General features: G+C 38.8%; 1 protein-coding gene across 2 annotated transcripts in view; it reads left to right on the top strand.

Moving 5' to 3' along the window:
• Positions 1-24,827, top strand: part of LOC115432447 (nuclear anchorage protein 1) — a 53,327-nt gene that overhangs the window by 19,175 nt on the left and 9,325 nt on the right. For both annotated transcript variants that reach the window (XM_030153289.1, XM_030153290.1), the window contains exon 5: positions 1-24,827. This exon is cut by the window's right edge. In XM_030153289.1, the coding sequence (XP_030009149.1) occupies positions 1-24,827 (24,827 nt within the window).

Raw genomic sequence — 24,827 nt, forward strand, 5'->3', positions numbered from 1 at the left:
GAAAAGCTGAAGACCATCAAAGCTCAGGTCAGCAGATGGATTCTGACAGAATCTGCAATCAAAAAGACTATTTCAGTACAAAAGTTTAACCTCCAGGACCTGCAGACTAAACCAGGCCGAAGCCTCCTGGAGCAAGAAACATCTGAGGATCAACCAGACAAAGACGGAGCAGGAGATGAAATTAAGGAGGCAGTAATGTCTGAAGTCCAGCATCAAAGCAAAGACACCAAAGAAGAAGACGACGATGACTATGAGCGTTCGGCCCATAAGGGAAGAGAAGAAGTTCGCTTCTTTGCTGTGAACATAAAAGAAGAACAGAATATCCTTTATCAAGTGCAGACTGAAGTTCACGAACAAACAGGGATGGATCATAATGAGGAGGAACTAGAGCTGAATCGAAGAGAAAAGGAGGAGATTGAAAACCAAATATACAAACTTCAGGAGAGGGAGGAGAGAATAAGGGAGGACATAAGGTACGATATGGACGACATGGAAGAAAGAAGTCGAGAGGTTAAAAGACTGATCATGGAAATGAATGAGATAATGAGCGAAAGACCAGAAACTCAGATTGGATTACAGATTACAATATCGGCAAAAGGAACGACTGAACTTCTGAAAGAAACAGAAAACACAGAAATTTGGAGGACGATTACTGCTGTGTTGAGAGAGGAAAAGGAGGAAATAATCACAGAGCAACAAGAGCAAACCGAGTCTGAGTTGATAGAAGTAGATGTTGAGAAATTGGATGATCTGCAGAAAAGTGATGTGAGAAACACTGAGATGCAAAGACTTCAGGAAGAGGTTAACACCACCAGAGAACTGATCCTGGAACTGATCCAAGAAGCAGATCAAAGTTTCACTGAGGAAGAGCTTGAAGCTGAAGAAGGTAGTGACATTGAAAACCTGCTACACGATATGAAGCATTTCAGAGAAGTTTTAATCATGGTAAAGAATATCATGATGCATTTAAAAGAAGAAATGAATAACATGAAACTGATGAAAATCGCTGCAAAAAAGCAAAAAAGAGATCTAGACCAGAGATTGGAGAAAACCCTGAGAGAAAGAGATGAATTGGATATTCTCAAACTCAAAGTGCAAAAACAAAACGACGAAATTCAGCAGAAGGTGGTAAAAATGTTAAAAATTAGAAGTGACGTTGAGAGAATAGCTGCAAGGACTAAAAAAAGAAGCGAGGATGTGGAAATTGTTGTTAGAGAGAGTGAAGTAAAAGTGGGAGCTTTGAAAGATCTGCACGGTGAGACTGAAGCCAAGAAACAAGAGACAGAGACATTAAAGGCAAAAATTCAGGCTGAACGGGACAAAATGAGAGTCGTCCAACAACAGACTGAGGCAGAAATAAAAGAAATTAAGGGAATCATGCACAAAAAAACACAGGAACTTGATGTCAAAATGCAAATGACCAAAAGAGAAATAAGAGAGAAGGAGCTGGTGAAGTCAGAACTGGAAATAAAACGAAGAGAAAATGAACAGACTGTTAGAAAAGGCATGAGGAAGAAGCAGGAGGTTGAAACAATATGGAATGAAATCAAAAGAGAAAAGGAGTCACTGAGGAAAGAAAGCAAAAGGAGACAAAGAGATCTGGACCAGAGGCTGGAGAGGACGATGAGAGCGAGGGACGACTTGGAAATGATGAAGATAAAACTGCAACAACAAAAGAAGGAGGTGTCGGAGGAGATGGAGGCCGTTAAGAGAGAACAGAAAAGGTTAAAAGACCAGGAACGACCAGAGACGAAAGCAAACCAGGCCTCCACTACTGTCGATCATTTCATTGGTCACCTTCAGAATGTGACAAGAAACATCAACACACACTTGGAAGTCGTTTGTGAGGAGATGAGAACTCTGAAAAATGTCAACGCTGAGCTGGAAAAGCAAAGAGAGGTGGTCCAGTTAATGCAATATGAGAACAGGAACGTGGAAGATGTTATGCGCAAAATAAAACTCCAGATGCAGATAAAAATGCAACAAATGACCAAAAATGAGATGGACGAGCTGAACCGGATGAAAGAGAGTATCCAAAAAGACAAACTGGAGCTCGATTTCACGTTGGAAAAGGTTAAAAGAGAAAGAAGGGAGATGGAAGTGTTGAGATCAGAGGTGGAAATGAATAAAAGGGAAAATGAGAGGATGGTTCGAAGGGCAATAAGGAAAGAACAAGATGCAAAAAAGACATGGGGTGAAGTCAGAGAAGAGAAAGAGGCTCTACAGAGGGAGACGCAAAAGAAGAAGAAAGACCTGGAGCAAAGGCTGCGGACGATAATAAGAGAGAGGGAGGAGTTAGAAATAAAGACGCTGCAGCTGCAAAGAGAGAAAGACGGTGACAAAGGTGTAATGGTGTCAGAGAACATTCAGAAGCTGATGTATTCATGTGCAGAGAAAGTTAAACGTATGAAAAAAGACACCGAAGCGATGAGCGAAGCTGTTAAAGACGACAAAATACAAATCAAAGCTCAAGCAGATGAAGTGGAAAACATCAAGATGGAGATTAAAAGACAAAAGGACACAATGACGGCTGCTTTAGAGAATATTCAACAAGGGCGAAAATATCTTGAACAGGTGGAGACGAACATCGACAAGCAGAAGAAATCAATAGAGGAAGAAAAAGAGAGAATCGTACAGAAGTCAGAGGAGTTGGTCCGGAGAGAGAAGGAATTGGAGAAGGAAAAGGAGGCACTTCTGCTCCGAGCTGACCAGGAAAAGAAAGAACGCAACCAAATGGAAAGACCGGTTATTATTAATACAGGAGGTGGGAGGGGAATAAAACCTAAGAAGAAACTTGCCAAGGCAGTGAAAATAAGAGAAATGACCCAAGTAGAAGGAGAAAAAGATGAAGAAAGCGTAAAAAGCGGGAAGATGATAGAGTCTCTGCTGCGAACGTCAGGAGGTGTGATCCAGAAGGAGGAGACGGAGGGTCCGTCGAGGCCCAAAGACCTGGACTCGACGGAAAAAGAAAAACCTGACTCGGATTCAACGAGGTTAGACGTGGAGAGACGAATAAATACGATGGAACGCGATAAACAACGCATCAGAGAGGAGATGGAACTGTTGAGAATCACGAAGGCCGAGCTAGAAAATAAAACAGAATCTACCGACGGGATCCTGGATGAGATTAACAGAGAGAAAGACAACGTTAAAGGATTAGCGTTTCAGATTAACAAAGAAAGGGAGATGCTTAAGAATATCCTAAAGAGACACCAGCACAAAGATCAACCAGCTAAAGAGGAGGACAGACGAGCAGAAAAAGAAAAACTGGAACATTTAAGGAGGAAATTAGATGCAATGAAACAAGAGGCCGAAACAACCGCAAACAGTGTCAGAGGCGAGACAGATCAACTTCGGAAAATGAAGACGGAAGTGGAAAATGAGGCACAAACGCTTAAAAATGATGTGAAAAGAATAACTGGAGAAATGACTCAGATGAAAATGACAATAGGAGCTAAATGCAAAGATCTATTTAAAGGAAGACAGGACGAAATAAAAACCAAAATGAACAGAGTAGAGGAAAGTAAAGACGCAATGCAAAGGCTGTGCGATGAATTACAACAGAAGAAAACACAGGTTGATGAAAAGGGTGAAAAAGTGTCCGGTTATGTCGATGAGCTTCACAGACAAAAGGAAGATCTGATGAGGATGATGCACAAGGAAGATGAAGAGAAGATGAACCAGGACTTAAAGCGAGATCAACAAAAAATGTTGGAGAAAAAATCCGAGTTTGAAAACACAATGACTCAGCTTAAACAAATGAAAGAACAAATCGGCAGTTTACTCGATGAATCGAACCGAGAGAAAACCGGCGTCATACATCTGACTCCTCAAGTTCAAGTGGAAAAGGATACATTTCAGAATATCATGACGACTACTACCAGAAAAGAAACAAAAGAAGAAGAACTCATTGACGACGCAATTAAAACACAAGTGCAAGAACTGCAGGATAAGATGAGGATTTTAATGACAGACAGAAAAGAACTGGAGGAGCTGAAAATGGATTTGAGCAGGAGGAAAGAAGAGGTTGAACATGTCATGGACGACATCAGAGAAGGAAGAAAACTGCTCAGTGAGATGAAAGCTGATGGAGAAATGTTGAAAAAGGAAAAGATGAGAATGCAAGGAAAAATGTCAGAGGTAAAAAGAAGAGAGGATCAGATGCTGGATCAAATGAAGTCGCTAGAAACACTGAAATCGAAACTCAAATGTGTAAAAGAGCAGATACACGAAAACACAAAAGACAAACTGATCCGACTGGAACAAAACAGTGAAGACGTCCAGAAGCTTCGAGTCGTATTGGAGCAAACATGTGCAGCTCTGGATGAACAACAGCAACAAATGAAGCGTCATACTGAGATGTTAGAGAGAGAAAAGGAAGGTTTGGCATGTTTACAGTCAGATGAACGTCTCTTGCAAAACCAAGATCTTCAAAAAACCAAGCTTGAGCTGAAAGATGAAAAAGAAATGATGAGAAAAGAGGAACTGGAGCTGGAGAAGATGAGGTCTGTCGTCCAGAAACAGACGGAAATGTTAAAAAGAAATAGACAAGAGGTGAAGGAAAGGTTGGAAATGATCATGATGGAGCTACAAAAGCAGAAAGATGACACAGACCGTCTGCTGAATGAGATAAACACTAAGAAAACTAACATTAGAGATATGTCCACCAAGGTTCAGATGAAAAGACAAGAACTTGAGGATGTGATCCATGTTGTTGCCCAGAAACAGAATGAACAACAACTTAAAGACAGCGAGATTGAGAGAAGAACCAAAGAGCTGCAGAACTCCAATGATCTACTGGTGAGAGAAAAAGAAGAACTGGAAGGACTGAGGAAGGATCTGAACAAGAACAGAGAAGAGAACGAAGCTGCTTTGGATGATGTTAGAGAACAAAGACAACAGCTGAGTCAGATGAAGACAAGTGTGGACATGGACAGACTGATGCTGGACAAGGAAAGGGAGGAAATGGAAAGAAGAGAAGATCAGCTCCTGAGGAAAATACACAGCGTAGAAACTCTGAGAGATAAACTCAAGCAGATCAGTGATGAAACACGAAAGAAAAGGGACGGATTTGAGGAAAAGGTGGAAGATGTGGAAAAGGTCTGTCTGGGATTGGAACAGAAGCTCATAGATCTAGATCACGAGAGAGCAAAGATGGATGATCACATGAAAATGATGGAGAAAGAAAGGGATGATCTGAAAGGATTACTGTCAGATGTGTTCAAACAGAGAAAACAAGTAGAAAAAGAGTTGAAGGAAGAGAGAGAAGATCTGGATAAAGAGAGAGAAAGGATGAACAAAGAGAGACTGGATCTGGAGATGATGAGATCTGATGTCCAGAAACAAAGTCAGCTTTTACAGCATCAGAAACAGAACGTGAAACGTGGACTAAAGAGTCTGGAAATCACCACAGCTGAGATACAAAAGCAGAAAGAACACACAGACAGTTTAATGGACAAGATAAACTCTGATAAAACCAACATTAAAGACCTTGTTCTTCAGGTTCAGAGACGAAAAGATGAAATTCGGAATTTTACACGTATGTTAGCACAGAGAGAACAGGAAGAAGGTGGGATGAAGCAAAAACTGTTCATGGAAAAACAAGATCTTGACAAACTAAGGGAAGAGCAAGAACATCTGGACAAAAAGAGAGAAATAATGAATAAAGAGAAACTGGAGCTGGAGAAGATGAGGTCTGACATCCAGAAACAAATGGACATGTTAGAACGAAAACAACAAGACATAAATAAAGAAAACAGAAAAGTAGATCTTCAAAAGTGGACAGAACACACTGGCAGTCTGTTTGGTGGGAAAAACACTGAAAAAGAACAAACGCTCATGGATGAAGACATCAAACAACAAACACAAGACAACATGAGAAGTGTGTCAGCAGAAAGAGAAGTAGTCGAACTTTCAAGGAAAGATCTCAACGAGAGGATAGAGGGGTTTGAAGCTTCCACAAACGACATCAGAGCAGAGCGGGAACAGCTTATTCAGATGACGACGGGGCTTGAAGGGGAGAGTCAGCAGCTTTTGGATGAAAATGATAGAATGACAGTGAAAATGGATGAACTGAAAACAAAAGAGGATCAGATGAGGATTCAAGTCCAGTCCATGGAGGCTCTGAGAGCAAAACTCCAACAGCTCAGCAGGAGGATTTACACAGATACTAAAGACAAAACCCACAGACTAGAACAAATACTGCTCTGGGTTTTGGAGCAACATCAGGCAGCCGTGGATAAACAGAATAAAAGCATCACTCAGATCACTGACACACTAAAGAGAGGGATGACAGACCTGATGTATGTTCTGTCAAACATCCAAAAGGAAAAAGAGGGTGAAGAAGACCTTAGTAAACTGAGAGTAGAGGGAAAAGACAAAGGAGAGATGGTTAAGAAAGAAAAACTAGACTTGAAGAAGATGAGGTCTGACATTCAGAGACAAATGGACGTGTTAGAACCAAAGTTTCAAAATGTAACAGTAATAGTAACAGATCAAAAAGATAAGTTTGATGAAAAAATGAAGATAAAAGATGTGTTGGAGAGTGAAAAGGCTGATATCCAAAAGACAAAAAGCTACTCAGATAGTCCGTTATATGACAAAGAAAATATGGATTTAAAAGATCTTCAAAAAGTACAGACAGAGGTGAAAGAAGAGAGAGAAGATTTGGAAAAAGAGAAAGAGATGATTAAGAAGGAGAAACTGAACCTGGAGATGATGAGGTTTGACATCCAAAAACAAATGGACATGTTAGAACGAAAGAAACTGGACTTAATGAAGGAAAAAGACACACTGGAATGTAAAAAGGCTGCTTTCCAACAGAAGAGTCTGTCTGATGATCTAAAAACTGACAAAGCCACCATCGTTATTCAAGAAAGTCTCAAGAAAGATGCAGACGAACAAGATCCTGAAAAGTTGAAACATGAGAGAGAAGATCTGGATAGAGAGAGAGAAATGATGAACAAAGAGAAACTGGACTTGGAGACGCTGAGATCTGATATTCAAAGACAAATGGACATGTTAGAACAAAAGAAACTAGACTTAATGAAGGAAAAAGACACAATGGAAGGTGAAAAGGCTGATTTCCAGCCGAAGATAAAACCCAGGCTGTCTGATGATCTAAGAACTGACACCATTGCTATTCAAGTTCAGAAAGAAAAAGATGAACAAGATCTGGAAAAACTTAAAGTAGAGCTGAAAGAAGAGAGAGAATATCTGGAAAAAGAGAGAGAGATGATTAATAAAGAGAAACTGGACCTGAAGATGATGAGGTTGGACAACCAGAGACAAATGGACATGTTAGAACAAAAGAAACTAGACTTAATTAAGGAAAAAGACATGTTGGAAATTGAGAAAGCTGATTTCCAAAAGAAAAAAGACCACGCTGATGATCTTGAAGATAAGATAGACACTGACGAAGCCAATGTGGTTCTTAAAGATCTTGAAAAACTTGAAGCAGACCTGAAAGAAAAGACAGTAGATCTGGATAAAGAGAGAGAGATGATGAGGTTTGACATCCAAAAACAGGCCAACATGTTAGAGCAAGATACACAAGATTTAATGAAGGAAAAAGACACACTGGAAATTAAGAAGACTGAGAAGAAAGACACCACGGAAAATTTGTTAGATGATATAAACGCTGACTACGCAAATGTGGCTTTTCAAGATCTGAAAAAACTCAGAGCAGAGCTGAAAAAAGAGAGAGAAGTTCTCGATAAAGAGAGAAAGATGATGAACAAAGAGAAACTGGATCTGGAGAAAATTAGATCTGATATTAAGACACAAATGGACATGTTAGAACAAAGGAAACAAGACTTAATGAAGGAAAAAGACACGATGGAAGGTGAAAAGGCTGATTTCCAACAGAAGAGTCTGTCTGATGATCTAAAAACTGACAAAGTCACCATTGTTATTCAAGAAAGTCTCAAGAAAGATGCAGACGAACAAGACCCTGAAAAGTTGAAAGATGAGAGAGAGGATCTAGATGAAGAGAGAGAAATGAAGAACAAAGAGAAACTGGACTTGGAGAAGCTGAGGTTTGACATCCAGAGACAAATGGACATGTTAGAACAAAAGAAAATAGATTTAATGAAGGAAAGAGACATGCTGGAAATGGAAAAAGCTGATTTCCAACAGAAGAGTCTGTCTGATGATCTAAAAACTGACAAAGCCACCATGGTTATTCAAGAAAGTCTCAAGAAATACGGAGACGAACAAGACCCTGAAAAGTTGAGAGATGAGAGAGAAGATCTAGATAAAGAAAGAGAGATGATTAATAAAGAGAAACTGAACCTGGATATGATGAGGTTTGACATCCAGAGACAAATGAACATGTTAGAACAAAAGAAACTAGACTTAATGAAGGAAAAAGACATGATGGAGATGGAAAAAGCTGATTTCCAACAGAAGATAAAACCCAGTCTGTCTGATGATCTAAAAACTTACACTACTGCTATTCAAGTTCAGAAAGAAAAAGATGAACAAGATCTGGAAAAACTTAAAACAAAGCTGAAAGAAGAGAGAGAATATCTGAATAAAGAAAGAGAGATGATTAATAAAGAGAAACTGAACCTGGAGATGATGAGGTTTGACATACAGAGACAAATGGACATGTTAGAACGAAAGAAACTAGACTTAATGAAGGAAAAAGACACGATGGAAGGTGAAAAGGCTGATTTCCAACAGATGATAAAATACAGTCTGTCTGATGATCTAAAAACTGACAAAGCGACCACTGTTATTCAAGAAAGTCTCAAGAAATACGGAGACGAACAAGACCCTGAAAAGTTGAGAGATGAGAGAGAAGATCTAGATAAAGAAAGAGAGATGATTATTAAAGAAAAACTGAACCTGGAGATGATGAGGTTTGATATCCAGAGACAAATGAACATGTTAGAACAAAAGAAACTAGAATTAATGAAGGAAAAAGACATGTTGGAAATGGAAAAAGCTGATTTTCAAAAGAAAAAAGACTACACTGACAATGTAGAAGGTGAGATAGACACTACACTAACACAGGATCTTCAAGTTATGGAAAAACTCAGAGCAGAGCTGAAAGAAGAAAGAGAAGATCTTGACAAAGAGACAAAGTTGAAGTCAAACATTCAAAAGCAAACAGCCACGTTAGAACGAAGCAGACGTGATCTAATGAAGGAGAAAGACGTGTTGGTTTTCATGAAGACTGAGCTACAACAGATGAAACACCACATAGATGCTCTGCTCAATGAAGCAAACACAGAGAGAAGAAACATCAAAGATCTAGCAACCCAGGTGAAAACCAAAAGAAATGAAATTGAGAATGTTGTAAACACTATTGCTTTACAACAAAAAGAACTACAAGTCAAGGATGAGGATATGAAAAGACTAAGAGAAGAACTTGACCTTTTGAGGAAAGAGTTCACCAAGAAAAAACAACAGGTTGAAGCTTCCACAGACAGAATGAGAACGGAGGAGGACGAAAATGAAGCAGAAGTGAGTGAGCTGCAGACGAGACGAAATCAGCTCATGAGGAAAATGCAAAAACTGAAGCAACTGGCTGACATAACATGTTTAGACATCAAAAACAAAATGGATGGACTCCATAAATTACGTCTCGTGTTTGAACAAAAACGAGAAGAACTCGATCAAGAAAGAGAGAAAATGTCGATTAATTCTGAACTGTTTAACAGAGAAAAACAAGGTCTAATGAGCGTCGCCTCAGACATGATTAAATACATAAAACAAAGGGGGGATCAATACAAGGCAGAGGAGGTTGTAGAAATAGGAGGTCAAGAGAAAACTGAGGAGGATTTGGGAAAAACAAAGGAGAAAATGGATTTAATGAGGTCTGAAATATGGAGACAAACCCATCTACTGCAGCAGAATAAACAAGATACACTAAGGAAAAAAGATGAGCTGGAAATGACACTGAATGAGCTTGAGAACAACAAAAGACACATAAGCAGTTTACATGATGAAATAAAAATGAAGAGAAGGAACATGGAAGATATTGCAGATCGGATTCAGAAAGAAAAACAACTTGAGAATGTTGTGAGCGCTATCACCCTGAAACAGACAGAGCAAGAGGTGAAGAAAGAAATAGAAGAGCTGCAGTACAGTAAAAGCACATTATTGGACGAAAAAGAAGAACTGGAGCTTACAAGGAAGGAGAAAGAGGAGGAGGATGAAGGTCAGGACGAAACAGAGAGAAAACTACTGACTGAAGTAAACAAGGGAAGAGAAAGAAAACCAATGAGACCGGAGGAGCTGCAAAGGGGATTCAAAGAAGGTCAAGAAACTCTGGAAGCTAAACTCAAAGCCCTGAATGAAAGCGTAAAACTAATAGAAAATGAACTGTGCACTTTGCTGGAACAAACAAGTGCAGAATTGGATCAGGAGAAGCAAAACATGTCTGCACTCAGTGAAAGGTTTCACAGAGAGAAGAAAAGTTTGATCAGGACCATAACAAAGATCCGAGTGAAGAAAGAAACAGTCACTGGTGAAATAGAAAATGTCGACAAACTGAAAAATGAGTTAAAACAAGAGAAGAAGCGTCTTGAAGGACTACGAGAGAAGATAAACGAAGAGAAACTGGACTTGGAGATGATGAGGTCTGACGTCCAGGAACGGAATAAAATATTAGAAAAGCAACAGCAAAAACTAGAAGCGGAAAAGATTGAGCTACAGAACAAAAAAATATTTACAGAGAGTCTTCTTAATGACATGACCGCCGAGAGAAGCAAAATTAGAGAGCAGGCCGACAAAGTTCAGGCAGAAAGAAAGAAACTGGATCAAGTTCTGAGCACGATTCACTTCAAACAAAAAGAACAAGAACTGAAAGATGATGAGTTAAGGAAACAAACAGAGGAACTACAAAAGCGGAAAAGTATTGTACATGAGGAAAGACAAGAACTGGAACTTTTCAGGAAGGATCTCAGGAAAAAAGAAGAAGCTGAAAAGATCATGAACAGCATCAGTGAAGAGAAAAAGAACCTGGAGAAAATGAGGATTAATGTTGAGGCTGAGAAGGTATCGCTTACCGAGGAAAAGGACAAAATGGAGAAAGACCTAAAAGAGAAAGAAGATCAGCTCATGAGAAGTGTACAGTCCTTAAAAAGTATCAAAGAGAAGACAGAAAAGACATACTGTGACATCAGAAATAAGATCGGCAAATTAGAAGAATGCAAAAGTAAAGCACAAAATGTACACGATGAACTGCAGAAAAGTCTTATCAGTCTTCATGAAAAGGCCAGCGAGGTACCGGGTTACTTCGAAAGGATACAGAGAGAAAAGAAAAGTCTGTTAAGAATGAAAGAAAACATGGAAAATCAGCTACAACAAGAGATTATTTTGGAGAAACAAGATCTTGAAAAGCTCAAGATGGAGATGAAAGAAGAAAGAGGCAATCTGGATAAAGAAAGAGAGATGATGAACAAACAGAAACTAGACCTGAAGATGATGAGATCTGACATGAGGAAACAACATAAACTATTAGAGCAAAGTAATGAAGATATAAAAGAGGCAAAAGAATTGATGCAAATATCAATAAATGGACTGGAAAAGAAGAAAGAAAAGATAGAAAGTCTAATGGATGAGGTGCGCAACAAGAAAGACAACATTGAAGATCTGGGAAAGCAGATTCAGACTAAATATGCAGAAGTGGAAATTGTCATAAAAATGAGAGAAAAAGAGCAAAAAGTCAAGGATGAAGAGATCAGAAGACAAACAGAGGAGCTGCAACTCAGCAAAATCAATTTATCAGCAGAAAGAGAAGAACTGGAACTTTTGAGGAAAGATCTGAGCAAGAAGAAAGTAGAGGTTGAAATGGAACAAAAAACTCTTGAAGATGACAAAAATAAAATGAAACAGGACCAGTCAGAATTTATAACAAGAGAGAAAGAGTTGATGAGTAAAGTGGAAGTGATGTCAACTATGATACAGAACTTGAATCATCTGATTGAAGACATGAAAAACAGAGAGAAAAGACTAGAGCAACACACTGAAGATGTTCACAAACTGTACAGTGAAATGACTGAAAAAGAAGCAAAGTTTGATCAGGGAAGAGTGGAGCTGCCTGGTTTCATCGACCTGTTAAAGACAGAAATGGAGGGTCTGCAGAGGATTGTGTCCGATATGGTGATGAAGCAAGAAGACATGAACAATCAACTGAAGGAAGAACAGCGTATTGACATCCGTGAAGCGGAGATGATGCAAGAGAAGGAGAATCTGGAAAAACAAGCAGAGATGATGAACAAAGAGAAACTAGACCTGAAGATGATGAGATCTGACATGAGGAAACAATATAAACTATTAGAGCAAAGTAATGAAGATATAAAAGAGGCAAAAGAATTGATGCAAATCTCAATAAATGAACTGGAAAAGAAGAAAGAAAAGATAGAAAGTCTAATGGATGAGGTGCGCAACAAGAAAGACAACACTGAAGATCTGGAAAAGCAGATTCAGACTAAATATGCAGAAGTGGAAAGTGCCATAAAAATAAAAGAAAAAGAACTAAAAGTCAAGGATGAAGAGCTCAGAAGACAAACAGAGGAGCTGCAACTCAGTCAAATCAATTTATCAGCAGAAAGAGAAGAACTGGAACTTTTGAGGAAAGATCTGAGCAAGAAGACAGAAGAGGTTGAAACGGAAAGAAAAACGGTGGAGAAAGAAAGCGAAAAAATGAAACAGGACCAGACAGAATTTATAGAAAGAGAGAAAGAGTTGATGAGTAAAGTGGAAGTGATGTCAACTATGATAGAGAAAGTGAATCACCTGATCGAAGACATGAAAAACAGAGAGAAAAGATTAGAGCAACACACTGAAGATGTTCACAAACTGTACAGTGAAATGACTGAAAAAGAAGCAAAGTTTGATCAGGGAAGAGTGGAGCTGCCTGGTTTCATCGACCTGTTAAAGACAGAAATGGAAGGTCTGCAGAAGATTGTGTCAGATATGGTGATAAAACAAGAAACCATGAACAATCAACTGAAGGAAGAACGGCGTATTGAAATCCGTGAAGCGGAGATGATGCAAGAAAAGGAGAATCTGGAAAAACAAGCTGAGATGATGAACAAAGAGAAACTAGACCTGAAGATGATGAGATCTGACATGAGGAAACAATATAAACTATTAGAGCAAAGTAACGAAGATATAAAAGAGGCAAAAGAATTGATGCAAATCTCAATAAATGGACTGGAAAAGAAGAAAGAAAAGATAGAAAGTCTAATGGATGAGGTGCGCAACAAGAAAGACAACATTGAAGATCTGGAAAAGCAGATTCAGACTAAATATGCAGAAGTGGAAAATGTCATAAAAATAAAAGAAAAAGAACTACAAGTCAAGGATGAAGAGATCAGAAGACAAACAGAGGAGCTGCAACTCAGTAAAATCAATTTATCAGCAGAAAGAGAAGAACTGGAACTTTTGAGGAAAGATCTGAGCAAGAAGACAGAAGAGGTTGAAACGGAAAGAAAAACGGTGGAGAAAGAAAGCGAAAAAATGAAACGGGACCAGACAGAATTTATAACAAGAGAGAAAGAGTTGATGAGTAAAGTGGAAGTGATGTCAACTATGATAGAGAAAGTGAATCACCTGATCGAAGACATGAAAAACAGAGAGAAAAGATTAGAGCAACACACTGAAGATGTTCACAAACTGTACAGTGAAATGACTGAAAAAGAAGCAAAGTTTGATCAGGGAAGAGTGGAGCTGCCTGGTTTCATCGACCTGTTAAAGACAGAAATGGAAGGTCTGCAGAGGATTGTGTCAGATATGGTGATAAAGCAAGAAACCATGAACAATCAACTGAAGGAAGAACGGCGTATTGAAATCCGTGAAGCGGAGATGATGCAAGAAAAGGAGAATCTGGAAAAACAAGCAGAGAGGATGAACAAAGAGAAACTAGACTTGAAGATGATGAGATCTGACATGAGGAAACAATATAAACTATTAGAGCAAAGTAACGAAGATATAAAAGAGGCAAAAGAATTGATGCAAATCTCAATAAATGGACTGGAAAAGAAGAAAGAAAAGATAGAAAGTCTAATGGATGAGGTGCACAACAAGAAAGACAACATTGAAGATCTGGAAAAGCAGATTCAGACTAAATATGCAGAAGTGGAAAATGTCATAAAAATAAAAGAAAAAGAACTAAAAGTCAAGGATGAAGAGATCAGAAGACAAACAGAGGAGCTGCAACTCTGTAAAATCAATTTATCAGCAGAAAGAGAAGAACTGGAACTTTTGAGGAAAGGTCTGAGCAAGAAGAAAGAAGAGGTTGACACGGAAAGAAAAACGGTGGAGAAAGAAAGCGAAAAAATGAAACAGGACCAGACAGAATTTATAACAAGAGAGAAAGAGTTGATGAGTAAAGTGGAAATGATGTCAACTATGAAAGAGAAAGTGAATCATCTGATGGAAGACATGAAAAACAGAGAGAAAAGACTAGAGCAACACACTGAAGACGTTCACAAACTGTACAGTGAAATGACTGAAAAAGAAGCAAAGTTTGATCAGGGAAGAGTGGAGCTGCCTGGTTTCATCGACCTGTTAAAGACAGAAATGGAAGGTCTGCAGAGGATTGTGTCAGATATGGTGATGAAGCAAGAAGACATGAACAATCAACTGAAGGAAGAACATGCACTGGAAAAACGAAATCTTGAAAAACTGAAGACACGGATTTTGCACAAGGAAGCTGATCTGGAAAAAATACAGAAAATGACGATCGATGAGATACAGCACTTGGAGGTGATGAAGTCTGATATCGAAAAAAGGACAAATCAACTCAAAAGTGAAGAACAGCGAATAAAAGAAATGAAAGGAGAGTTGGAAATGACAAGATCCGAGATACAGAACAAGAAGGAAAATGTCAGCGCTGTCCTCGAGGAGATGAACAGAAGGAAAAGCAAAATGGATGAAATGATTCTTCAAGCGCAAAGACAAAGAGATCAAATAGAGGGATTCATGAATAATGTCGCTAGAAAAGTGAAAAAACTAATGGGCGACGATATTAAAAGGCAAATAGAAGAACTAAAGCACAGTGAGACCCATGTACAAGAAGGAAGAGAAAAACTGAAACTTTTACAGCTTGACGTAAAAAACACAACAGCTAAGTTTAAAGCTGCAGCAAATGACATCAGAAGAGAGAAACAAGAACTGAGTCAGCTGAAGATTCATGTTGACATGGACGTAGAAATGCTGTCAAATGAAAGGGAAAGAATCAAAGAAGAGAAAGTGACGCTGAGAATAAAAGAGGAACGGCTTGAAAGTGACGTTAAGTGCATGGAATCTCTGAAAACAAAAGTTAAACGGCTCAGCGAAAGGATGCACGAGGACATGAAACTGAAAATGGACCAGTTACAACAAAACAACCAGCAGGTCCTGAAACTGCACAATGAGCTGGAACAAAAGCATGCAGAACTAGACAGGCAGAAAGAAAAAATATCTTGTTACACTGAGATGTTGGAGAGGGAAAAAGAGGGTGTGATAACAGTGATGTCAGATATGATCGTCCAGAGAGGAAAAATGCAAAGTCAGTGGAAGGAAAAGATTGAATCTGAAATAAATCAACTTGAAATGTTTAAGTTAGAGATGAAACAGGAGAGAGAAGGTCTGGATAAAGAGAGAGAGATGATGGAACTGATGAGATCTGACATCCAGAAGGAAGACGATATGTTAAAGAGAAATAAAGAGGCAATACTGGAGGAAAGAGACGTGTTGGAAATCGAAAAGACTGAACTCCGAAAGCAGAAAGAGCTCACAGACCATCTGATGGATGAGAAGATTAAAATCAGAGAGATGTCTGCAGAGGTTCAGACACAAAGACAAGAACTTGAAAAACTAAAAGCAAAGGTGAAACGAGAGAGCGATAGTTTGGATAAAGAGAGACTGGATGTGGAGAAGAGAAGATCTGACATTAAGAAACAAAGTCAGCTTTTCCAGCGTCAGAAACAAAACATAGAACGTGGATTGAAGAGTTTGGAAATCACCACAGCTGAGATGCAAAAGCAGAAAGAACGCACAGACAGTTTACTGGATGAGATAAACACTGAGAAAACCAACATTAAAGACCTGGTTCTTCAGGTTCAGAAAGGAAAAGATGAAGTGCAGACTCTAGTGAAAGCCATCGCCTTGAAGCAGAAAGAACAAGCACTGAAAGAAGAGAACATCGAAAGAGAAACTCAAGAACTATACAACAGCAGGATCACTTTGTTAGCAGAAAGAGAAGAACTGAATAAATGCAAAGAAGAGGTGGAAGTTGCCATGGATAGTATCAATGCCGAGAAAAACCAGCTCATTACAATGAAAACTGAAGTTGACATGGAGAGAGAAAGGCTTCAGAGAGAAAGAAAAATGACTGAGCAGGAGATGAAGGATGTGAAGGTGACAAAAGATGAGCTTGCAAATATAATCCAGTCTATAAAAACCCTGAGCACAAACCTCAAACATCTGAATAAAAGGAACATGGAGGATATAGAAAAAGTCAAACTAAGTAACGAACATGTTGTCAAGTTGTGCAATTTACTGGAGAAGAGTCGTGAAGATCTCAGTGAGAAGAAAGGGAGGATGAATGTGTACACTGAAATGTTCCACAGAGAAAAGGAAAGTCTGATTAGGATCATATCAGACATGTTCAAGCACATACAGGAGGAAAAAGAAACTATTGATAAGCTAAAGGCAGAGATGAAGAAAGAGAAACTGGATCTGGACATGATGAGATCTGACGTCCAGAAACAATCGGACATGTTAAAACGAGAAAAAGAGGAAATACTGAAAGAAAAAGACATGCTACAAATCATGAAAACTGAGCTACAAAAGCAGAAGGATCACACAGACCGTCTGCTGGATGAGATAAACACTGAGAAAACCAACATTAGAGATACGTCCACCAAGGTTCAGATGGAAAGACAAGAACTTGAGGATGTGATCCATGTTGTTGCCTTGAAAGAAAAGGAACAAGAGCTAGAAAAAGAAGATCTTGAAAAGCTCAGGAGAGAGCTGAAGCAAGAGAGGGAGGATCTTGACAGAGCGATTGAGACGATGAACAAAGAGAAACTGGACTTGGACGTGATGAGGTCTGACATCCAGAAACAAACAGACATATTACAACGAAATAAAGAAGATATAATAAAAGAAAAAGACATGTTACAAATCACAAAGATGGAACTACAACAGCAGAAAGATGACACAGACCGTTTGCTGGATGAGATAAACACTGAGAAAACCAACATTAGCGATATGTCCACCAAGGTTCAGATGAAAAGACAAGAACTTGAGGATGTGATCCATGTTGTTGCCTTGAAAGAAAAGGAACAAGAGCTAGAAAAAGAAGATCTTGAAAAGCTCAGGAGAGAGCTGAAGCAAGAGAGGGAGGATCTTGACAGAGCGATTGAGACGATGAACAAAGAGAAACTGGACTTGGACGTGATGAGGTCTGACATCCAGAAACAAACAGACATATTACAACGAAATAAAGAAGATATAATAAAAGAAAAAGACATGTTACAAATCACAAAGATGGAACTACAACAGCAGAAAGATGACACAGACCGTTTGCTGGATGAGATAAACACTGAGAAAACCAACATTAGAGATATGTCCACCAAGGTTCAGATGAAAAGACAAGAACTTGAGGATGTGATCCATGTTGTTGCCCGGAAACAGAATGAACAACAACTAAGAGACAGTGAGATTGAGAGACAAACCAAAGAGCTGCAGAACTTCAATGATCTACTGGTGAGAGAAAGAGAAGAACTGGAAGGACTGAGGAAGGATCTGAACAAGAAAAGAGAAGAGAATGAAGCTGCTTTGGATGATGTTAGAGAACAAAGACAACAGCTGAGTCAGATGAAAACGAGTGTGGACATGGACAGACTGATGCTGGACAAGGAAAGAGATGAAATGGAAAGAAGAGAAGATCAACTCCTGAGGAAAATAAACAGCATAGAAACTCTGAGAGATAAACTCAAACAGATCTGTGATGAGACACGAAAGAAAAGGGACGGATGTGAGGAAAAGGTGGAAGATGTGGAAAAGGTCTGTCTGGGATTGGAACAGAAGCTCATAGATCTAGATCAGGAGAGAGTAAAGATGGATGATCGCATGAAAATCATCGAGAAAGAAAGGGATGATCTCAAAGGATTACTGTCAGATGTGTTAAAACAAGTAGAAAAAGAGCTGAAAGAAAAGAGAGAAGATCTGGATAAAGAGAGAGAGAGGATGAACAAAGAGAAACTGGATCTGGAGATAAAGAGGTCTGACATCAGGAGACAAATGGACATGTTAGAACGAAATAAGCATGATACAATGAAGGAAAAAGCCACGTTGGAAATAGAAAAGGCAGAGTTTCAAACCAAGAAAGACTACACAGACAACCTGCTGGAGGAGATAAACAGAGAAAAAGCCAACATGATTCTACAAGTTCAGAAAGAAAAGGGTGAACTCCAGGAAACCCTGAATATAATTCATATCAAACAGAAAGAACAAGAGCTGAGGGAGGAGGAAATTAGAAAAGTAACAAGAGAAATGCAAAATCATATAAGCATCGTGATCACAGAAAGACAAAATCTGGAGCTAATGAGGAAAGATTTCAACAAGAAGAAAGAAGAAGTTGAAAAAGTTGTGGACGATGTCAGAGCAGAGAGAGAAGAACTCAGTCAAATGAAGATGAGTGTTGAAAAAGAGAGAAAAATCCTGTCTGATGAAAAGCATAAAATGGAAGGTGAAATGTCTGAACTCAGAATGAAAGAGCATCAGATCTCAGAGGCTGTGAAGTCAGTCGGAACTCTGAGAGCAAAACTTCAACAGATTAAAGATAAAATATCTGAACGCCAACTCGAATTACTAAACCAAAACCAGGAGAATTTAGTAAAAGTGGAGCAGAGGCAGAAAGCTCTCCATGAACAAAAAGAAATCATGACCGAGATAGTGGAGAAAATCAAGAGAGATTTAACAAGAATAATAAATGAGAGAAAAAGGCAAAAAAGTCCGAAGAAAGAGCTGTTTTTGGAGAAACGAGAAGTCAAAATGCAGGAAGAGAAAATGGAGAGACAAGTGATTGTATTTGACGAACAAAATATTAAAGAGAAGAAGGAGAAGATGGAGAAAACAAAGGCCGAACTACAGAAGGAGAAAATACGTACAGATAAGATGCTGGATGAAATAAACAGAGAGAAATCCAATTTAATGGAGTTGGCACTTAAGGTTAAAATGCAAAGAAAACAAATGCAGGAAGTACTGATGATGAGTGCATTAAAACAACGTGAAGAACAGACAGATTCAGACGTGATGCAAGAGAGAGGAGAGCTCAAAAAAGTGAAAAAGATGATGAAAGAAGAGAAAGAGGATTTAGAGATGATGAGATGTGAAATCCTGAAACAAACTAATCTGTTACGAGCAACTAAAGATGCAATAAAAGAGGAGAAAGACATGTTGGAAATCACCAAAACTGAGCTACAAAGATCGAAGGAGAACCTCAAGTGTCTTCTCGACGAGATGAACAGAAAAAATGCTGAGATTAAAGATATGGTGGTTCAGGTTAGGATGAAAAAGGAAAAACTCGGAAGCATCTTAAAACTAAAAGAAGAGCTCAAGGATGAAGAGATCAGACGACAAACACAAGAAAGTGAGGAGACGAAAGTTTTGAGGAAGGAGCTCGACGAGAAGAAAAAAGAGATGGAAGCTGCGATGGAGAACATCAGAACAGAGAGAGAAGAACTCAGAAAAATGAAGGATGATGTTAATATGGACAGACAGATGCTTGAGAAGGAGAAAGATCAAATGAAAACAAAAGGTCAGATCATGAGAAACATAACATCCATGTGTGAAGATGTTAAAATGACTGCGTTAAAACAAAAGGATGATGCTGTTAGAAGACAAATACAAGCGCTGAAAGACAATATGAATGCTGTACTTGCAAAAGGAGAAGAACTGGAAGTGTTGAGGTCGGATCTCATTGAGAAGAAACAGGAAGTTAAAGCAGCTGTGGATAATTTCAGAAGAAAGAGCGAATATGTGAGTAAAACGAAGCCTGAAGCTGATAAGGACAGAGAGGTTTTACATGAAAAAGAAAGAATTGATGACAAACTGCCTGAGGTTCAAGTGAGAGAGGATGAGGTACTGAGCAAAATGAATATTACGGAAGCTGAGAGAGAAAAACTCAAGCAGCTGAAGACAAAGATATGTGAAGATGTGGAAAACAAACGGGCACGATTAGAAGAAAACAATGAGCGCGTTAAAGAAGCTTGTGATCTACTGGAGCAAAAGTGTGAAGAATTGGAGAAAGTTAAAAATAAAATGTCTGAATATAATGATGCATTTAAAAGAGAAATGGATGCTCGGATTAAGATGCTTTTGGACAAGAACCTCCAAGAAAATGAAGGTCAAACAAAGACGCAAGTCAGCGTTAAAGAACAAGACTTCGACAAACTCAAAGCGGAAAAGATGCCAACAAGAACGGATTTAGACAAAGAGGAACTAGACTTGGAGTTCACTGGTTCTGATCTCCTGAAACAAAGTCTAATGGTAGAAGAAGAAGATGGAAAAGGTGAAAAGGAGAAGGCAATCACAAAGGATGAGGGGGAAAAGGAGACAGAACACAAAGAAGTTCAAGCAGGAACGTCAGATGTGTCGACTCAGACAGAAGACAGTGGAAGCGACCGGAAGAAAAAGGTCGAGATAGAAAAAGACGATCTGGAAGGACTCAAAGCAGAGACGAAACATGACGGGGAAGATCTTTTCAGAGTCACTGAGATGATGAACTTAGAGAAACTGGACTCAGAACTGATGAGGTCTGAGATCCAGAAACAAGTGAACACATTAGAAGAGAACAAGCACTTTATAGAGGAGGAAAAACGGAAGTTGGAAGAAACAAAGTACGAACTGCAGGACAATAGAGAAAAAATCACCTGCCTCCTTGAAGAAATAAACAGAGAAAAAACCGAGGTGAAAGATCTTGCACTTGAGGTTCAGATGAAAAGAAGCCAGATGAAAAATGCTGTGGACTATGTTGCTTTAAAACAAGAAGAACAACAAAGTAAAGAAAATGAAATCAAAAGACAAATACGTGACCTCCAACGCTTTGAGAGCGCTGGAAGGGAAGAACTGGAACGCCTGAGGAAGCATTTTGACAAGAAGGAAGAAGACATTAAAGCAGCTATTGAAGGCATCAGAGGAGACAAAGAGGAGCTGACGAAAATGAAAAAAGAAGTTGACGTTCAGATGAAAACGCTTTTAAATGAAAAGAAGCAAATACGAGAAAGACTGCATGAGCTCAGAACGAGAGAGGATGAGCTCCAGAGAAAAACGGAATCTGCTGAAAGTCTGAGAGCTAGAACGAAACAGCTGAATGAAAGAAGAAAAGATGAGATTAGGAACGAAACTGACAAATTAGAAGAAAGCAAAAATCAGCTTTTAAAACTGTGTCGGTCATTGGAGCAAAAATGTGCAGAATTGGATCAAGAGAAAAACAAGATGTCTGCATGTGCTGAGACACTTCAAACAGGAAGAACAGCTTTTATTAACGTGATGTCAGACCTCCGAAAGCGCAAACCGGAAACTGAATTAAAGATGAGGGAAGAAGAGAATGATGCAAAACGAAAGGCAGACATGATGCAAGAGGGAGAAGAGAGAAAAATGCCAAAAAGTCAGAAGAAAGAGCTGTTCATGGAAAAACAAGAAGTCACAATAAAGGAAAAGAAAGTGGAGAAACAAGTGATTATATATGATGAACAAAATATTAAAGAGAAAAAGGAGAAGATGGAGAAAACAAAGGCTGAACTACAGAAGGAGAAAATATGCACAGATAAGATGCTGGATGAAATAAACAGAGAGAAATCCAATTTAATGGAGTTGGCGCTTAGGGTTAAAATGCAAAGAAAACAAATGCAGGAAGTAGTGATGATGAGTGCATTAAAACAACGTGAAGAACAGACAGATTCAGATGTGATGCAAGAGAGAGGAGAGCTCGAAAAAGTGAAAAAGATGAAGAACGAAGAGAAAGAGGATTTAGAGCTCATGAGATGTGAAATCCTGAAACAAACTAATCTCTTGGAAGCAGCAAAAGTTGCCATAAAAGGGGAGAAAGACATGTTACAAATCACCAAGACTGAGCTACAAAGATCGAAGGAGAACCTCAAGCGTCTTCTTGAAGAGACAAACAAAGAAAATGCTGAGATTAAAAATGTGGTGTTTCAGGTTAGGATGAAAAAGGAAAAACTTGGAAGTGTCTTAAAACCTAAAGAAGAGCTCAAGGATGAAGAAATGAGAAGAGAAACACAAGAACCCCAAGTTACAGAAAGTGAGGAGATTAAAGTTTGGAGGAAGGAACTCGAGAAGAAAAATGAGGTGGAAGCTGCCATGGAGAACATCAGAACACAGAGAGAAGAACTCAGTAAAATGAAGGATGATGTTAATATGGACAGACAGATGCTTGAGAAGGAGAAAGATCAAATGAAATCCAGAGAAGATCAGCTCCTGAGAATCGCAACATCCATAGCAAAATTCAAAGAGACAAATAAAAAGATGTGGGAAGATGTTAAAATGAAAACCTATAGATTAGAGCAAAACAAAAAAGCACTGGAACAAAAGCTTGCAAGCCTTGATCGTGACAGAGAAAGCATGGATGGTTACGGTGAAATGATGACAAAACAACGGGAGAATCTCATAAGAACACTGTCAAATATGCTTAGGGAGAAAGCAGACATGGAAAAGGAAATGCAGCAAAAACAGTTTGATCTTGAAAAGCTTAAAGAAGCGATGAATCAGGAGAGGGAGGATCTGAACGCAGCAACTGAATCGATGAACAAAGAGAAAATGGATCTGGATCTGATGAGGTCCGACGTCCAGAAACAAAAAGTCATGTTCAACCGAGATGTAGAAGAAATGCAGGAAGAAAAATATATGTTAGAAATCACACAAACTCAGCTCCAAAAGCAGATCCATGCTGTTGAACTGAAAGAAAAAGAACAAGAACATAAAGACAGCGAGATTGCGAGACGAACCAAAGAGCTGCAGAACTCCAATGATCTACTGGTGAGAGAAAGAGAAGAACTGGAAGGACTGAGGAAGGATCTGAACAAGAACAGAGAAGAGAACGAAGCTGCTTTGGATGATGTTAGAGAACAAAGACAACAGCTGAGTCAGATGAAGACGAGTGTGGACATGGACAGACTGATGCTGGACAAGGAAAGGGAGGAAATGGAAAGAAGAGAAGATCAGCTCCTGAGGAAAATACACAGCATAGAAACTCTGAGAGATAAACTCAAGCAGATCTGTGATGAGACACGAAAGAAAAGGGACGGATTTGAGGAAAAGGTGGAAGATGTGGAAAAGGTCTGTTTGGGATTGGAACAGAAGCTCATAGATCTAGATAAGGAGAGAGCAAAGATATATGATCACATGAAAATGATGAAGAAAGAAAGGGATGACCTGAAAGGATTACTGTCAGATGTATTAACACAGAGAAAACAAGTAGAAAAAGAGCTGAAAGAAGAGAAAGAAGATCTGGATAAAGAGAGAGAAAGGATGAACAAAGAGAGACTGGATCTGGACATGATGAGATCTGATGTCCAGAAACAAAGTCAGCTTTTACAGCATCAGAAACAGACCATAGAACGTGGACTAAAGAGTTTGGAAATCACCACATCTGAGATACAAAAGCAGAAAGAACACACAGACAGTTTAATGGACGAGATAAACTCTGATAAAACCAACATTAAAGACCTTGTTCTTCAGGTTCAGAGACAAAAAGATGAAACTGAGACTCTAATAAAAACCGTTGCTTCGAAGGAAAAAGAACAAGCACTAAAGGACGAGAACATCAAAAGAGAAACCGTAGAACTAGAGAACAGCAGGATCACTTTCTTAGCAGAAAGAGAAGAACTGGAAGAGTTAAGAAGAAATCTGAATAAATGCAAAGAAGAGGTGGAAGCTGCCATAGATAGTATCAACGCAGAGAAAAACCAGCTCGTTAAAATGAAAACTGAAGTTGACACAGAAAGACAAAAGCTTTTGATTGAAAAAGATGAAATCCAGGATCTTAAGTGTATGATAGAACAGAGAGAAGAGGAGGGAAATCAAATGCATCGAAAACTGCTCATGGAAAAACAAGATCTGGAAAAACTAAATGTAGCGCTGAGGGAAGAGAGAGAAGATCTGGATAAAGAACGAGAAAAAATTAACAAAGACAAACTGAACCTGAAGATGATGAGATCTGACATTCAGAGACAAATGGACGTGTTAGAAGGAGCCAAAAACATGATTAAAAAGGAAGCAGACACGTTGGTAATGGCAAAGACTGAGCTGCAGAACAAGATGGAAAACTTTGTCACTATCATTCATGGTATAATGAAAGAGAAAACCAAGATCCAAGATTTATTGTTTCAGATTCAGACAGAAAGAGATAAACTTAAACGTGTTTTCAACCTGTTTGCACTGAAACAACAAGAGCAAAAATCAAAGGACGAAGAGATTAAAACTCAAACCTATGAACTGCAAATAATCCAAAGTGCTGTATCTGCAGAAAGAGAAGAAGTGGAACGTTTAAGGAAGGATTTCAGCAAGAGGAAAGAAGAGGTTGAAGCTGCAATGGAGAACGTCAGATCAGAGCGAGAACAAATTCATCAAATGAAGACAGACCTAAACAAGGAGAAAGAAACATTTATGGGTGAAAAAGCTCAAGTGGAATTAAAATGGTGTGAGTTGAAAAAGAAAGAGGGTGAATTTATGAGTCAAATGAAACGTGTCGAAGCCCTGGTGGTAAAACTTCAGCAGCAGAATGAAAGGACGACAGAAGACACCAAAGACGTAGTCATCAGAACGGAGCAAAATGATGAGTACATAAAAAGACTTAA

Source organism: Sphaeramia orbicularis, chromosome 14, assembly GCF_902148855.1.
Source record: "Sphaeramia orbicularis chromosome 14, fSphaOr1.1, whole genome shotgun sequence".
Classification (NCBI taxonomy): Eukaryota; Metazoa; Chordata; class Actinopteri; order Kurtiformes; family Apogonidae; genus Sphaeramia; species Sphaeramia orbicularis.